Raw genomic sequence first — 18652 nt, forward strand, 5'->3', positions numbered from 1 at the left:
CAGCTTTTTTCTTTTTGCTTATGTGGTGCTGAGGAATCAAACCCAGGGCCTCAGGCATGCAAGGCAAGTGCTCTACCACTGAGCCACCTTCCCAGCCCACGAGCTTTAATGTTTGATAAAACACTAGTATCAAATCTAAATTATGTACTCAGAAGTGATAGCACATTTTTAAAAAAAGGTGAACTGTTGATGTAAACACACACACACATATATCATAAAATTACTAATGCTGCCCATTAACAATTTTAAAAGCTTATGACTGGAATTTAAGATTTTATTTTAAAGTAAGTATGCAAGCACAGATGAAAAAACTAAAAGTAAAGGGTGAGGTTAAATGAACAAATGAAAAAATGTTTCTAACTCCCCTATAATATATGTGTATAAGGAGCCTTAGAATGGAAAACGCTACTTCTACTAGGGAAGAATGACTGAGGGAGACTTAGAGACAAAAAGGATAGAGGAAATGGAAAATGGGCCTTTAACTTAAAACACAATGACATAAATTATATGCCAATGTACATACAATGTTACTAAACTTTTCTTACTATATGCTTTTGAAAATGAAAAGAATAACACTCCTGAAATATGGCAATTTTCTTCTTTACTACCAATAACTTTCCACTTTTAATAAGTAGTTTCATTTTATATTCTTATCATAGACCAATTCAAAATCGTTAATCATAATACAAATATACAGAAAAGAAAAGCTTTTAGTGGAATTTAAAGCAACAAACTAAAGTCTATATTTTTGTCTCTAAATAAGAGGCCAGGATTGTCTTTTTCTTGCCAGTCTAGGGGCTTGAACTCAGGGTCTGGGCACTGTCCCTGAGCTTCTTTTGCTCAAGACTAGCACTTTAGCACTTGAGCCATAGTACCACTGCAAGCTTTTTCTGTTTATGTGGTACTGGGGAATCGAACTCAAGGCTTCATACATAGTAGGCAAGCACTCTACCATAAAGCCACATCCCCAGCCCCAAGTATTGTCTTTGGGGAAAAAAAACGCCCTGTATTTGAATAACAGTTAAAATCACAGAGATATAGGCATAGGAAATTAGACTTGGTTAGCTCTCAATGTTATACAATGTGAAAGAAATGTTCAGCTAACTGTATAGAATCATAGTTAGTAACTTTGACTCATTCTCTTCCATTTAAATGAGCATCTCTGGTCCTGAAAGTTAGCTGGAAACCCCTCATTTTCTAGTTGAACCATAAGTTGTAAAGAAACATTTCATTCCTATTCATTCTCTTGGAAAGAAAAAAGAAAACCACATCATAAAGGTGGGTGAAAGGGCAATAGTATTTTATAACAGGATGCAGGAGACTCTACAAACACAAGAAAATCTAAGCAAACCCCAGCAGGACTGATTTGCCTTCTTTAGTTGTGGGGAACACAACCCTATCAATCACTTGTCATATTGGGTCACAATAGGAAAGGTCAATCTTTATGGCTTATGATTCCCTACGCTGCACACTAACTTCCTTATAACACCATTTAATTATTTTAAGACGAGGGCCAGAAGCTTTAATTTCCTTTCTAAAGTTCTGTGATTCTTTCATTTTTCTGCTCACCAGAATCTATGTGCTCATACCCACTTGATATTTCTTATCGCGAAAGGAAGACTTACGTTTATTGAAAGAGTGAAGAAATATATTTTCTACACTTAATAGAAAAGATCACTTTATTTTTTGCATGATAAGTATTAACATAAAAGAAGCAAAAATTAATACTGAGCCACAGAGCTTGTCAAATGAACTTTTAGGTTTTTAGAGTTCATGCAGTTTTGCTCAGCTCCGACAGGAATAAGAGCTACCTAGAATCTCATTCATGCTGGATAACTCATTTAATAAAGGGCAGGTCTTTTTTCATTTCTTGTTATTGCATTCATTAATTTTAAAAGTTTCATACAAGGATTATTAACCCTAGAATTCAGACTTTTGTAAAATTTTATTTTCACACTCATATAAGGTCTTTTCCCTGTTAAACCAAGAATTTTTTTGATAATCTAAACTAACATATCCAAATAAAACATTACCTCATGGAGAAAAATTTTCTCATTAAAAAAATTAAGAGTAAAACTAATGTTTTCAAATATATTTTTTATTGTAAAGATATTGTACAGAGGGGTTACAGTTACATGAGTAAGGCAATGAGTACATTTCCTATCGAGCATTGTTACCCCCTCCTTGTTTTTCCCCTACCATCCCTTCCTTCTCCACCTCCCCAACTCCTTCCCCTCACCCCTCGAAAAGTTGTAAAGTTCATTTTCAACATAGTGTCTTGTACATCTCATTGTTACAATGGGTCAACCTGTATTCTTGTTTCAGCTTTAAAACTGTTATAAAAATCTGTCTTTTAAAAATCGATCTTCAAGGGTGGAAGGTTTTAGCTCAGTAGTAGAGCACATGCTCTACTCACTCAAAGGCTTGAGTCTGATCCCCAACATCAAAATAAATGGCCAGATGCAGGTGGCTCATGCCTGTTTTTCTAGCTATTTAAGAGGTTAAGGTCTGAGAATCACAGTTCAAAGCCAGCCCAGGTAGGAAAGTCCATGAGACTCTTATTTTCGATTAACTGCCAAGAAATTGGAAGTGGAGCTGTGGCTCAAGTGGCAGAGCACTAACTAACCTTGAGCAAAAAAAGCTCAGGGACAACACCCAGGCCCTGGGTTCAAGCCCCAGGACGGGTACTGTCCACCCCACAAGATGAAGCTAATAATAAAGCTGATATAACTTTCCAGACAACATTAATAAATTTTCTATGGAAGAGATTTAAATTCACATTCTTTTAAATCTTAATTTTGTAACTACCATCTTTTACCAATATATTATTACTGAATAGATATTTCCATGGTTATTCATTTGGAGAAAATGTTTTAGATTAATTTATGTAAAACAAATTTAAGCTGGTAATCCTAGCTGTACAGATGCCTGTAATCCTAGCTACTCAGGAGGCTGAGATCTGAGGATTAAAGTTCAAAGCCAGCTCGGGCAGGAAAGTCCAGGAGACTTGTATCTCCAATTAACCACCAGAAAACCTGAATTGGCATTGTGGCTCAAGTGGTAGAGCTCTTGCCTTGAGCTGAAGAGCTGAGGGACAGTGCCCAGGCTCAGAGTTCAAGCCCCATGACTGACAAAAAAAATAAGTCTGAGCTGTTCCAATTTGTGAAATGTTTTAAATGATTAGAAGAACAAGGTAGAATATCCTAGAGACTGAGGCTAAAGCTTCATACCAAAGGTTGTTTTGTATGTCAAAAAGTTAAATGGCCACATATTTTCAAGTGTTAACTTTGCCAGGGACTAATTCCTTGGCAGGCTCTGACATGCCTCAGGAGAGATAGAAAGGCCCAACAATCAAAAGGATAAATTAGGAGTGTGACCCTAGAATAAATTATTATTCAGATGAAGAGAAAGCAAAATTAAAAGAGAGAATACACCAGGACTGAGAATACCCTATGATTCCTATACATGCTCTCATTTAATTCTTAGAAGAAGTGACTTAACTACCAATATCACCTCTTTTTTCACATAAGAACCTAGGCTTAGAAGTGATTTGCCACATAGCTGGGAGGTGACAGAACTTGTATTCCAACACAGATGCAACTGCAAAGCTTGTTGTTCAACTTCTCTATCAAATTGGCTTCCATTTTTTAGGAGAAAAATGAAGCAAATAAAGTACAAATTACCTTTTAGGGTTAAATTAACTATGATTTCTTACAATCTCAGAGATAACCTCTAGAAAACAGAAATGTTTGCTTTTTATCCTTTTTCTTTTCTCTCAGCCAGGACTGGAGGCATGGCTAAAGTGGTAGAACACTTGCCTAGTAAGTGCATGACCCTGAGTTCAAAACTTCAGCATTAAAAATGTTTTCCCGGGCTGGGAAGGTGGCACAGCGCTTGCCTTGCATGCATGAGGCCCTGGGTTTGATTCCTCAGCACTACATAAGCAAAAAAGAAAAAAGCTGGAAGTGGTGCTGTGGCTCAAGAGTGGTGGAGCACTAGCCTTGAGCTGAAGAGCTGAGGGACAGCACCCAGGCCCAGAGCTCAGGCCCCATGACCAGACCCCCCCCCAAAAAAAATGTTTTCCCCAGCTGGGAAGGTGGCTCAGTGGTAGAGTGCTTGCCTTACATGCATGAGGCCCTGGGTTTGATTCCTCAGCACCATATAAGCAGAAAAAAGCTGGAAGTGGTGCTGTGGATCAAGTGGTAGGGCGCTAGCCTTGAGCTGAAGAGCTGAGGGACAGCGCCCAGGGCCAGAGTTCAGCATTCACAACAGACAATATATATATTCCCCCTTTAACCCCTAGTGGCTGGGGGGAAGGGAAGACTGGGATTAAGCCAAAAGTAAGAAGAATAAACAGCTAGAAAATACAACATAACAAAAAAGAGTTAATATTTTCCTTCTCAAAGAGTTTAGAATAAAGGACAAATTAAAAGTAAATTAAGGTTCAAAAGGAAAGGATCACAAGGGCTCAATACTTATGTGCATATGATCATATAAAATGTTTATTGAGGGCTGGGAATGTGGATTAGTAGTATAGTGAAGTGCTTGCCTAGCTTGCATGAAGCCCTGGGTTCAATTCCTCAGTACCACATAAATAGAAAAAGCCAGAAGTAGTCCTATGGCTCAAGTGGTAGAGTTCTAGCCTTGAGCAAAAGAAGCTCAGGGACAGTGCCCAGGCCCTGAGTTCAAGCCCCAGTACTGACAAAAAAAATGTTTATTGAAATGAACTCCAAGAAATAGAAACAAGAGGTATTTTTGTTATTTTGTTTTTTATTTTTGTTTTTCTCTATTGTCACTGTTTCTGTTTTCTATACCTTTTGTCTTTTATGTAAGTTTATTTGTATTAGGGAGGGTAAGGGAAAGCACAGAAATGGTGGGACAAAAGGTGAAAAAAATGCAGCAGTGGTACTCTCTAGACATTATGCTGAAAATAAACTATACAACCTGGGGGGTTGTTAGGAGGGAAACCTGGGAGTAAATGAGGGAAGAGGTGGCACTGTTCACAAAGAAATGTACTCATTACCTGACTTATATAACTGTAACCCTCTGTACATCACCTCTACAATAACACTAAAAAAGGCAATATAGTCATAGTTCCAGAATTAAAACAACACTAAAAATTCACAGAACAGTCTCATCATTATCTTTTCCTCCATCCACCTCATTCTTCTTTCCCATTCAAGGTAATAACTAGTTAGTTTCATGCACGTTTTTCTGGAACTGCTTTATATAAAATACAATTATCAATGTGTTTATCATTTGTTTCTTAAATATATTAGACACATCAATTTATACCATGTTTTCCTAACTAACAATATGCAATAAATTAACATCAAAATAGCATAAAGGTCCTTTAGGGAGAAGAATTAATTAATTCATTGCCACAGTCAATTCAGCGCCTGGGCACTGTCTCTGAGCTCGTTTGCTCAAGGTTGGTGCTGTGCCACTTGAGCCATCTCTACAACTCTGGCTTTTTAAAATGGATAATTGGAGATACAAAGTTTCACAGACTGGCTTTAGACCACGATTCTTAGATCTCAGCGTCCTGAGAAGCTAGAATTACAGTTGTGAGCCACTGGCATTTAGCTTTATTTTTATAATTTTTGGGGGAGTACTGGGGGTTGAACTCAGGGCATTGTACTTGTTAGGGTGGTGATCTACCACTTGAGCAATGCCCCCAACCTCAGAATGGCATTGGACAATGACACAAATCTATACTGACAAGTAGCAACTGCTTATTTAAATACAAAACACCAAACTATTGAAAAAGGCAATTTCTTTCATTTTCATTTTATTTTAAGAATATTTTAATTATCTTTAAGTAGTTGTACAAAGGAGTTGCCATTCACCAAAGCAGCTTATGAAGACAGTGATCTTGATCAATATCACCCTTTTTCAACATTCTCGCCCACCCCTTCCTTTGCTTATCTTAATTGCAGGTTTTATGTATTGAATTTTTTTAATAAAGCAATTTATATATATATAATGCATCTTGATTCGTGTCTCCATTTCAACATATTCACCCCCCACCCTTCCCTTATATTTCTCAATTCTGCGGTTTATATAATGCATTCTTGCCTGCATCCCCCCCCCTTCCCTTTGATCTCCCTCTCTTATTGCAAGTACCCATTTTCTGGTACTTAATTTGTTGGGATTTGACTTTGTTACTTTCTGGTAACCCATTATCATCATTTCAGCTACTCAAGCCTTCAGCTAATAATCATTTACAAGTTATTGAGTATTTTGTAATACTTTCCTCTTTTCTACATTTATTCAAATAGCAAACAGTAAAATAACTTTTTAAAAATATTTTTATTGTAAAGATATTGTACAGAGGGGTTACAGTTACATGAGTAAGGCAATGAGTACATTTCCTATGAGCATTGTTACCCCCTCCTTTGTTTTTCACCTATTATCCCTTCCCTCCCCACCTCCCTAACACCTCCCTCCCCCCCCAAATTGTAAAGTTTATTTTCAACATAGTGTCTTGTACATCTCACTGTTACAATGGGTCAACCTGCATCCTTGTTTCAGCATTTTGTTATTTCCCTTCTCCTCCCCAAATTATAAAAATGTATATACAAGATGCAGGGCACAGAAATCAAATACAGTGACAACAGGGGTTATACCATGGGGGAAGAACGTACAAAAGAAACAAAAAAATCACATAGTACATTAAAAACAGCAGCAACAAAGAAAAAAATCTCTTGTGTTCCTACCTTGGGGTTCATTTCGCTTAGCATCATTTTATATGGTCATACCTACATAGCTTTTAACCTTTTCTGCTTGTCTGGTAAGATTAGCCTAGACATATACTAGTTATTGCAAATAAGGGAAACCATGTGACCTCTATTTCTTTGGGTCTGTCTTACTTCACTTAATATGATTTTTTCCAAGTCTTTCCATTTCCTAACAAATGGGGTGGTGCTCTGATGGAAGCATAGAATTCCACTGTATATACAAACAGTAAAACGGAAGTGGAGCTGTGGCTCAACCGGTAGAGCATGTGCCTTGAGCTGAAGAGCTGAGGGATAGCGCCCAAGCCCAGAGTTCAAGCCCCACGACCAAAAAAAAACCCAACAACAACCAATAAAATAACTTTTTGTCTTAGGCACAGCCCTCTCCTTTGGAATTTAAAAGCATTGTTACGAGAATTTCCCAAATGTAGTTTTTCAAATTGTATATATTTAAGGTATAAATATGATAGATTTTGTTTGTTTTTTGTTTTGTTGAGACAGGATTTATATAGTCTCAGGGTTTATGTAGTCTCAGGGTTTATGCAGCCTCAGTTGGCCTCATATTCACTAGGTATCCCAGCCTGGCATGGAACAAACGATCCTCCTCTGGGATTACAGACATATCCCACCATGACATGCTCAATATGATGTTTTGATACATATATACATGATGAAATGATCACAGCTGTTAAATTAACATGTCAATCCTGACAAGGATTTTCTTTTGTGCTATGGAGACTTGAAATCTATTCACTCAGCAAAATGTCAGTATATAATGCAATATTATGTATTAGGTATAATCATCTTGTTTTACATTAGGTCTCCAGTTTTATCATATTGAATCCTGAAAGTCTCAATTCTGAACCTCAATGCTAGAATATACTAAAATGTAGGAAACAGAAAGGTAATGATTTATTGCCATAAGTCCAAGTTTAAAAACTCAAAATTATATGCATCATCCCACAGACTGGGCCAGATACTGGTGGTTCACACCTGTATTCCTAGCTACTTAGGGAGCTAAGATCTGAGGATTGAGGTTTGAAGCCAACAGGGGCAGAAAAGTCTGTAAGACTCTTATCTCCAATGAACCACCAAAAAAGCTGGAATTGGGGGTGTGGCTCAAGTAGTAGAGCATCAGTCTTGTGCTAAAAAGCTAAGGGACAGCACCCAGGCCCTGGGTGCAAGCCCCAGCACTGGCACAAAATAACAGACTAATACAGTTAAAAATAACTTTGGCAATAAAAAATTGGAAATTATTTTTGATGTAAATAAAAATAATTATAGCTACCTGTCCTGGGGGCGGGGAACAACTGCAAAAGCTGAAGAAGCAAATAAATAATTGTGAGTATTAATAAACAATAGATGGAATAACTGGACAGAGATTGGTCGTCATGGGGATAATAGCTTTCAGTTGCTAACACAGGTTCAGTTATGGAGGCCTGTTGTTCTTTGAATTCATTACCAATAAGTTAAAGCATTGGTCATAACACTGAATAAGCCATATAACAATGCATTAGAATTCAAAAGTTCAAAGCAAAGTTACACTTACCTTCCCTGTTAGAACTGAAGGAAATTCAGTATCAAACTTGTTGCTCAAGCCAAACCTTAAAAACAAAAGACAGAACAAAATATATTCTATCCAGTATATTTAACCCTCTTATTTTCTTTCTTAAAAAGCCACACATCCATGCATTTTTCTTTTGGTCTTTTGATTTAAAAATCTGTCCTGAATATATGCGACTGTTATGGTTTTCGTGCAGTTAAAAATTAAACTTAAAACTTAACGAGCTATCGAAGTCCTAAAATCACATAAAAATATACATCCTAAATTAAACTTTATATTAATGGAAATAAGTCTTTGACTATTAATCCATATTAACAGTAAAGAAGCTCAACAAAAGCAAATTTTACAATAGGATTCTAACCACAATCATAACACAGGATTTAAAAATTAATGAGAAATACATTTTACAAGAGAGCCAAAAATGTGATAGTATTTGACTAAAATGTTTCTCTGTTAAAACCCACTTTAGTTGATAAATTGTTGGAGGAGGTGATAGGGTGGTAATATGTGGGAATGCATCGTACTTTTTTTTTTTTTACTACTTTTACATATATATATATATATATAAATATTCCTAATAAATGTCTCCCCTCCCCCATTAATCTAGCCTTGGAGGTATAGAACTTGATAACTTTGTTCAGTTACTCTTCAGATATCCAAAGGTTGATCTTTATGAATGGCTTTCATGTATTCAATTTTTAGAAAAGAGATCCCAGTCTCTAAAAGACTTCCCCTTTCAGTACACTCACTAAAATTTGTAGTAAGAAGCCTTTTCTCACCTCATTTCAACTTTAGCAGAGATAACACAGGTGATTTTCTGAACGTTAGATGATACCATATCATAGTTATTACAGTTTTATTATAGTGGATGATAGCTTGTAAGCAGAAAGGAAGATACTAACATTTACTGAGAACTCCATGTGAGGAAGGCAATTACATTAACGGCTACCAATAACTATGTACTTACCAAGCTAGACACTGTGCTAAGTAGTGTAGTTAGTACTACATTACTTCAAAATTTTAAAGGCCTTCAAGAGAAGTATTGTCATCCCCATTTTTCGGACAAGAAGGCTGACATTCAGAAAAAAAATTTAAAAATAGATTAATTAAATGACTTGCCAAAGTCAGGTATCTACTTCATTAATAAGTAGGGGTGATTACAATTCAAATGCTGACCCCTAAGTCCTTTCTTTCCTGTACTAAACTCTTTGAGAACAGAAATAAGTGTTGTTCTGCTATTTTCTATTATGTCTAGCTGTATAGTGTATCTAGTAGATGTTTAACAAAAGTTTGTGAAATAATAGTGACTGTACTGTTTGATTCACCTGATTTATGGCACTCTGATCACTTTAAAGAAATGGAGGAACCCAATGTCTGATTAAAACTCTGTGCGGATATTTTATATTCTCCTTGCTAATAGCTCAGTTTCAAGGAAACAAGCCAGTTTTTTTGGTGTGTGTGTGTGTGTGTGTGTGTGTGTGTGTGTGTGTGTGTGTGCGTGTGTGTGTGTGTGTGTGTGTGTGTGCTTCAAACTCTGATCCTCAGCTCTCAGCTTCCAGAGTAGCTAGGATTACAGGTGTAAGCCACTGGTGCCCAGCTAACAAGCCAGTCTTAAGTGCACAGATTCTCTATATTTAGTAGCTAATAGCAGGATATGGACTTATGTATAAATACAATACATCTTGTACATTACAAATATATTTGAAGAAGTGGCACTGTGGCTCAAGCACTAGCCTTTAGAGAAAAAGCTAAGGGACAGTGCCCAGGCCCTGAGTTTAAGCTCCAAGACTGACAAAATAAAGCATTAAGATGGTAGGCATGGTTGCACACACCTATAGACCAAACACTTGGGAGGTTGAAGGCAAAAGAATCATGAGACCATTTGGGCTATAGAGTAAGACCCTATCTCAAAAAACAAACAGAAAAAAAAAACATGAAGAAAGAAAAGCAGGCCTGATACTCTCTCATACTTTTGACTAATAGTAGCTACTCAGTTCTTGCCATCAGGGATTTCTTTCTTAACTCTTCCTCTTTAAAGACTGAAAACATAAAAAGAGTACTTAAACTCCAATAAAATTAGGCTCTAGAGTTTCACTTATAGCTGCAAGGATAATGTATTAGTTCCCGCTGAATAAATATTTCAGCTCTGTTTTATAAACAAACCATTAAGTTACAAACTATAAATCCACAGAAGTTAGACAAGTTCATCAACTCAGTACTTATGAGTGGTAAGACATTAGCCAAGATGTGGGGCTCTTCCACATTAGACAAACAGGTACTTGGGAACTGATCCACTGTCATTTTATTGATTTCATGAAATATAAAATATATTATGCGTTTGAGGTTGACCCAGCTGGTGGTTCTCAATAACTATATTTTCTTTGTTAAGTACCTAAAATGCCCTAATCTTTAATTTATTGGAACAACTGTTTGGAGAAAAAGAAATTGAAACAAAGAATGGGTTCTTTCAGTTTTGCACTCTCCTACATCTCTCACTTCCCATCTTTTTTTGCCAGTCCTGGGGATTGAACTCAGGGCCTGGGCACTGTCCCTGAGCTTCTTTTTGCTTAAAGCTAGCATTCTACCACTTGAGCCACAGTGCCACTTCCGTTTTTTTTTTCTGTTTATATGATACTGAGGAATCAAACCCAGGGTTTCATGCATGCTAGGCAAGCACTCTACTATTCCCAGCCCCCACTTCCCATCTTTTGAAAATGGTTGTACATCAGCCTCTCAAACCGTGTACAAATTAAAGTTCATGTGCTCAGATGGCTTACAAAAACAGTGCAGTCAAATTCTGCCAATAAGAAACACAATTTTGCTAAAATAAACTGCACTTAATAGTAACAAGGATTCAAAGCACATGCACTGGAACTCTACTACACCAATGAAAAGGAAAGGCTGTGTCATACAGTATAAAGAGTTTTTTTTTTTTAAATATTCTATGAGGGAAGAGCAGGGAGAAATGTTGAAAGGGAGGAGTGTGAACGTTCAAAGGGTGACATTGACCAAGACACTAATTCATAAAGGGCTTTGTTGAATGGCAGCTCCTTTGCACAACTACTTAAAGATAATAAAAAAGAAAATGAAATAAATAAAATTTTAAATAAAAAGAAATATTGACAATAAAAAGATGCTAGTTAGATATCTTTAATCTTTCATGTGGAAAAATCATGTCTTACCACACTGTATAATACCAAATAGTCATAGATTCAATATTCTTAAAGCCTGAAACTTTATAAAATAGTCACCTTGTTTTAACATAACTTAACAAATGATCAGTATAATTTCTTAAAGACAACCATTGTTTTATTTGAGAAGTATCAATATGTGAAGTGTTAATTTTTTTCAGAAAATGTACTGTTTAGCATATTTAGTCATCTTTTCAATTCTTTAATAACTTCAGCTGTATGTTTGGTGTGTGTGTATGTGTGTGTGTATTTTGTGTGTGTGTGTGTGTGTACTAGTACTAGGGCTTGAATCCAGGGTCTTGAGGGCTGGTGCTCTACCACTTGAGCCATGCCTCCAGTTCCTATTTCAGCTTTTTAAAATTAATTTCAATGAGATAATTTTGAGTCTATGAGAATTGGTAATCTATCATCTCTACTGATATAAAGATGTAATGCCAAGAATAAATACTCATGCATTTTAATACAAAAATATGTAAATGTCTATATATAAGGGGGGGGAATCTCTGTAATTCTTTTTTTTTTTCCAGAGCTGAGGACCGAATTCAGGGCCTTGCACTCGTCAGGCAAGCTCTCTTCCACTGACCTAAATCCCCAACCTTTTTTGTTGGTCACGGGGCCTGAAGTCTGGGCCTGAGCACTGTCCGTCAGCTCTTCAGCTCAAGACTAGTGCTCTACCACTTGAGCCACAGCACCACTTCCGGTTTTCTGGTGGTTTATTGGAGTTTCACGGCTTTTCCTGCCAGGGCTGGATTTGAACCACAATCCTCAGATCTCAGCCTCCTGAGTAGCTAGGATTACAAGTGTGAGCCACCGGCGCCCAGCTCTGTAATTCTTTTTCTCCTTTCTTTGTTCTGTGCTGGTACTGGGGCTTGAACTCAGGGCCTCACATTCTTGCTTTGCTTTTTCTGCTCAATGCAAGTGCACTACCACTTGAACCACAGGTTCACTTCTGGCTTTTTGTTGGTTAAGAGAAGATAAAAGTTTCTCAAATTTTTCTGCCTGGGCTGGCTTCAAACTGTGATCCTTAGCCTTCTGAATATCTAGGATTACAGGCACTTGGTACGGTTTATTTTTTTCTGTATTTTTATGTATTGCATCCAAGTATTTATCCTAAAAACATCACAAAGAAAAGTGATACTTACATGTGCTATCACTTAGAAATGTAGCATTTCTGAAACAGTAAATATTTCCAATATTTTTTTATCAATTTAGAATCTCAAACCTGTGGAGTTAATTTTGCTATGTTTTTTTTTAATTTGGGAAAAGATCACCAAATATTGATATATGAGTCTCATTTCAGAACTGGAATTACAATTAATGTGATTAGGTCATTCTATTTTTTATGAGATTATAATTAATTGTGTGCCAAAAGATTAACATTTTGTTACAATAATTAGTGACAATATTAAGATAATTGAAGTAAACAGGAATACTCTGACATATAGGGGCTAGCTTTGCAAAGCTTTCAGAAATAAGGCCATGCCATTAAACCCATCACCTGAATTGGTGTATTGTATCCATATAGATGTACTATTGGGAAAAGTTCTCTCCACCACATCGTTCATGATTCAACTAACAAATATTTGTTGAGGGACTATTGTATAATAATTTGTACTATGATATTCATTCATTATGTCAGGCAGTGTACTATGCTTGGAGGATTCAGAGGTAATAAGAAATTTTGCTCTTGCTATTTCAAGTTACAATTTAATGGGGGCAAAGAAGATTTATAAGAGGTGGTAACACAAGAGCTGGGGTAAGAAGGAGGTGAGTATTTGCATTTTAGATAGAACAGAGGCACAAAATAAGAAATATGCTATGAGTAGTAACACAAGCAGCAAGTTCAACGATAGGAGTTGATGCTGACATACAGGTTGGATACAGTTTTGTATGCCATGTTCCAGAGCTTACACTGTATTCTGTAAGTGGTAATTACACAATAACCTTAAGAAGGAAAGTGGTTTGTTTAGACCTATACTTTTTTTTTTTTTTGGCGGTCATGGGGCTTTGAACTCTGGGCCTGGGTGCTGTCCTTCAGCTCATTTCAAGGCTAATGCTCTACCACTTGATCCACAGAACCACTTCTGGTTTTCTTGTGGTTAATTGGAGATAAGAGTCTCATGGACTTTCCTGCCCAGGCTAACTTTGAACTGTGATCCTCAGATTGCAGCCTCCTGAGTAGCTAGGATTACAGGAGTGAACCACCAGTATACATCTATACTTTTTGTGTCTTAATCTAGCAGCAGGTTGAAGGATATTTGTCAAGTGACAAGGATGAAGCAAGAAAACTAGTTAGGGTGATGAAAAGGGTCAGAATCAGAGAAGTTGTAGTAGAGAAAAAAAGAAGCAAATTTTTGTCATTTCTTAGGAACTGCTGATTGTTTGGCTGTGGGAAATGTGAGAACTAAGGATAAGTAATGAGAAAAAAAAGGAGAACTAAGGATAAATAATGAGATAGCAAGAGAAGGAAAACAGAAAGAGAAGGTATTCTTGAGAGTTTGAGGGTCTGGAAGGATGAGATTTGTTTGAATACACTGAATTTAAGATGATAATGGGTTATTAAGCATAATAAAAGTGTAAGCAGAGTGGGGAGTTGAGACACATGTTTTAGGAGACATGGGATTCTTGAAACTCTGAGAATAAAATGAGAAGTGTAGAGGATAAGAAAAGTAGGGTTGAGCATAAAATTCTGGAGATTACTGACTTTAACAGGTAAGAAAGGAAGAGGAGCCACGACTGAGATGGTTAAGGAACAAGAGGATGAAAAATACCAAGACAACCTGGAGAAAGAAGTGGCCAAGGAGTTTTCAGGTTTGTTTGGCTGGCAGAATGTTGTCTTTTAAATTAGAATTTGAAGACATTTAAAAAGTTTTATACCTTCCAATTTACTAAGACCTTATCACTACTTACACTTTTATCTTCTGTGACTTCCTAGGCTTCAGGCTTTTGTATTTAACGATCTCTATATAGAAGCCTCTAAAAAAGATGAAGTCATTGTAAGTGTCAAATGCAGCAGGGAGGATAGGAAGATAGGTAATGAAAGATGCACACTGACTAAGCAACTAACAAGAGCAATCATGGTGATCTTTCTTTGCTGTTGTTTTGAGACAGGATTTCATTATTTAGCCCAGGCTGTGTTTGGACTTGTAATCTTTTCTTTCAGCACTGGGGATTGAACCCAAGGTCATGCATATATTGGGCAAGGGCTCTACCTCTGAGCTACACCCCTAACCCATGATCATGGTGAGGCTGGCTCCTCTTTGGTTGAAGTAGCAGAATTCATATCAGAGGATATAAATATGGTATCTGTATCTATTCATAAACACTGTTCAAAAGGAAATGTACTCATTACCTGACTTCCACAGCTGTAACCCCTCTGTACATCACCTTTACAATAAAAAATAATTTATAAAGAAAGGTAGCTTAAAAAAGAAATTTGGAGGAAAAAGAAGAAAGATCCAGTAGCCAAAGGCAATATGGGTATTGGAAGGATTTTGTTTTTTTATTTTTAATCAGAAGGATTGAATATGATTACAGCAAAAGCTAGCAGAGTGGCACAGAAAAGTTATACTGAAGCCAAGAGCTATTTGATAGAGTAAGACCTAGAAGGAGGGTAGAGGAGAAGGGTATGGAAAGCACAAGGGAAAGGAAGAACTTTGGATAAGTGGAAGGAGTCCTTGAACTCTGAGGTTGGAAGAACTCAGATCTAATTAAGATCCAGTGCAGCTCTGCAGCAGGAAAGCCACATGATTGAACTGTGTTTTAAGAAAATTAGTTTGGCACAAGCATGCAGGATGGATTGAAGTGCAGGAGAGACAGAAGACTGTGACAATAATTCAAGAAAGAGATGATGGAAACCCAAACTACAGTGGTGCCAAATAGGAATAGAGAAAATGAAAAATCTAGAAGACATTCCAAAGATATGATGACAGTTCTGGGGAAGATCAGCATAGACCAGTTAAAGAAGGAAGAGTAGAAATGACTTAAAAGATTTTAAATATTAGACTGAGAGATTAGAACAGTGGTACCATAGTTAGAGACAGGGCAACTAGAAATGCAGTCAGTGTAGGAAAGAAAAAAAATTTGGGTTTTAAGGTATACCAAGTTTGGATCAGTTTAAGCATATATCTGTCCTCAATTCCTTCTTCATGATGAAAAACTTCAAAATACTTCCTTTTAGTTTTTTTTTTTTTTTTGAAATATACAGTTGGAGGCGATGGCTCTCAAATTTTTAACTTTGAAAAGAAACAAAGCCTTCTGTAGAATGAAAACTGTACAGAGAATGAAAAAAATCTGGGTGAAAAAGGACAGTGTTTCAGTCAGAAGTTAGGGCTGGGAATGTAGCTCAGTGGCAGAACACCTGCCTCGCTTGTATACTGCCTAGCACTACAACAACCAAAAGCCAAAAACAAGGTCTATACTTTAAGGTAACTCAAATATTCTTATGCCAGAAAAGAAACAATCTTTACTTTAGATGGATCCGAATAGGATTAACTATTTTTATTTGCAGTGTTGGGTTTTGGACTAAGGGCCTTGTGCTAACTATGCAGGTGCTCTACCGCTTGAACTACATTTCCAAGCTCAAGATTATTTTCTAAGAGTTTTACATTACTTGATATAAAGGTATACTACCATAGCCTCTTTCTCAGATTCAGTAAGTTTCTCCTAGATGTTCAATGTCCCTACCCCCATCAAAGATATCCTTTAATATCAAATATGCTTTTAGGGTGAGATAAAGTGTATAATAAAACTAAACAACTTGCCCAACTGTATACATTGTGTGGTATACAGTAGTACTGGCCTGTGCTTTTCAGATTTTAGCTTCAGTTAATTAATTCCAAGTTACTACCAGTACTACCCCTCCACATTTCAAACTGCAGAATTTTTAAGCTGGGAGAGACATCACAACTTTTAAAATGGGCTGGACATGGCCAACTGTCAGTGCTCTGAATTAAATAATGAAAATAATGAAATAATACTTGACCATGGTTGTGTGGAGAGTCAGTAAGTTTTAGAGAACTTAAATTCTATTTCCTTGCTTCTTACACAATGTCTGAATTTAAAAAAATAATGGGTGAGGAATGTTAAGAGTATAAATTTATAAACTTGAATAAGACACCTTTTCTGTGTTGAGTCACATAAATTAATCTTCATGAAGGGAACCCTTGGTGCCAGAATCATAATTAGTCTGAGTAATAAACTGTTTCTCTAGTGATGAAAGGAATGAGAGTAAAACAGCGCAGTAAGCTGGCATCTGAATACTATCTGCAAAACTGTCTTAAAACTGCCTAATCAAAACGCAAGTCTAAAAACCTTCCCAAGCTCTTCCACAATTAAAAAATCCTTGTTAATATATTTTATGCAGACATTAGAAAAGTGTATCACAATCAAAATAGTCAACATGTTAAAATTAAAAAGCTAACATGACAGAGATAGTGCATGCTATATAATTGAATATGCTATAAATATAAATCATATAACATAAACCCAGTTGAGTCACTAAAGTGAGCTATTATCAAAATTAGAGACAGCATGATATGATAGGAAAGAACAGGCCTACTTTAAAAATGCAGCAAAAGCACAATTTGGAGAATGAACATAGTATAATGCTCAAACTTTCAAGTATTTACAATCCAAGCAAATAAAAATTGGAAGCAATCCTCAAAAACCAGAGACTTATCATTTCATTTTTCTGTCCTTTCTGTTTTTTTTTGTTTTGTATCTGATGTTATCAAGTCTCTCCTCATCTTATTTTCTGAAATATGATCCAAGATTTCAATTTCAAACAAAGCCACCCTGGATAAATTTTCAAGAAATCATTCTCAGCTCCTAGAGGGCTGATTTCTATATATTTGCTTGTCTATTTAGTATTTGGGCATAGAAATAATTTCATGTCCTGAAGGAAATGTTCTCGGAGCTGCAAGGGTTAAGAAATCATCATTCATTTTACAGATGGAGAAACCAAGGCCCAGAAATAAGATGCAACCCACCAAGGTCACAGGTCCATTAACAACAACAACAACAAAACCCTGAGACTAGTAACCAAGATCCCTGCCTTGTAATCTCTGGTTCTTTCTACTTTCTATAGCTGCCTATCAATCAACCTCAACCTCTAATGATGTGATATTTAAGGAACGTCAGAATAGAGCAAACAAGGAAAAGATGATTGCATTCATTCATATAAAGATTGCCTCGGAAGAATGGATGGAGGAATACGTGGGTGGATGTCTACTTGCAATATTATTCACAAAACATATCACATATTTCTGTGCTGAAGAATCCAAACCTAGCTCCTGTCACATGTCACAGCAGTCGCTGTTTTCTACACCAATCTCAGCAGCAAAGAAACCTCTAGTACATCCTGCAGTTGAGAAATTATTCACCTGCCAGCATACAAGCACACTCCAACACCTCTGGTTCTCAATCTCCTGCCATGTCCTAGCCACTCTTGGCGTTGGTGCTGAAAATCGGCATCACGATCGCCCCCCCATCTTCCCCTCCCAGCAGTTCCTCTACACCTATTCTCTCTCTGACACACACACACACACACACACACACACACACACACACACACACACACACACACACACACACACACACACACCAGGTGTCCTTTCCTAACTACTCGCCTCAGCCAGCCCTCCCCCACTCCACAGGCCCTAGGATCACCTCGATCACCTTTTATCTCAGTCGCCGCATCTCAGCCTTTCCAAACCCCACGGCCCCCCTGTCGCTTACACAGTGATGTGGCCGGCGCCCCGCACCAACACAGGGTCAGGGGCATATCTCCGCAGATGCTCTTCACTCACTACCCGAGGCGGGGGCGGCACCTCCTCCTCCTCTTCTTCTTCTTCCTCCTCCTCCTCCTCCTCCTCTTCCTCTTCCTCCTCTTCATCTTCCTCGTCATCCTCAGGCCCAGAGACCAACGACGACGACGGCGACGACGACGACGACGTTGCGGCTTCTTCTTCCTCCTCCTCCAGTTCCGAGATGGTGTCGAACTCCGCCATGTTGGGCAGCAGGATGCTCATCACGTGACCCCGCGATCGCCACCACTCTCGGGGAGAAGAGTTTGAACCCGCGGAGCTGCTGGAAGAGGAGGGGGAACAGAATGAGAAAGAGGAGGGGGGGCAGGGAATGGACTGTGCAGACGCGCCTGC

General features: G+C 37.5%; 1 protein-coding gene across 1 annotated transcript in view; it reads right to left on the bottom strand.

The window, feature by feature from the left end:
• The window catches only part of Chic1 (cysteine-rich hydrophobic domain 1), a 48405-nt gene extending 29753 nt beyond the window's left edge, over positions 1 to 18652 (bottom strand). Inside the window, exons 1-2 of the mRNA XM_013028943.1 lie at positions 18231 to 18652; positions 8287 to 8341 (exon numbers count right to left, since the gene is read on the bottom strand). Of these exons, the coding sequence (XP_012884397.1) occupies positions 8287 to 8341; positions 18231 to 18523 (348 nt within the window). The 5' untranslated portion in view covers positions 18524 to 18652. The remainder of the gene's footprint in view (positions 1 to 8286; positions 8342 to 18230) is intronic.

This window comes from Dipodomys ordii, unplaced genomic scaffold (genome assembly GCF_000151885.1).
Source record: "Dipodomys ordii isolate 6190 unplaced genomic scaffold, Dord_2.0 Scaffold116, whole genome shotgun sequence".
Lineage (NCBI taxonomy): Eukaryota > Metazoa > Chordata > Mammalia > Rodentia > Heteromyidae > Dipodomys > Dipodomys ordii.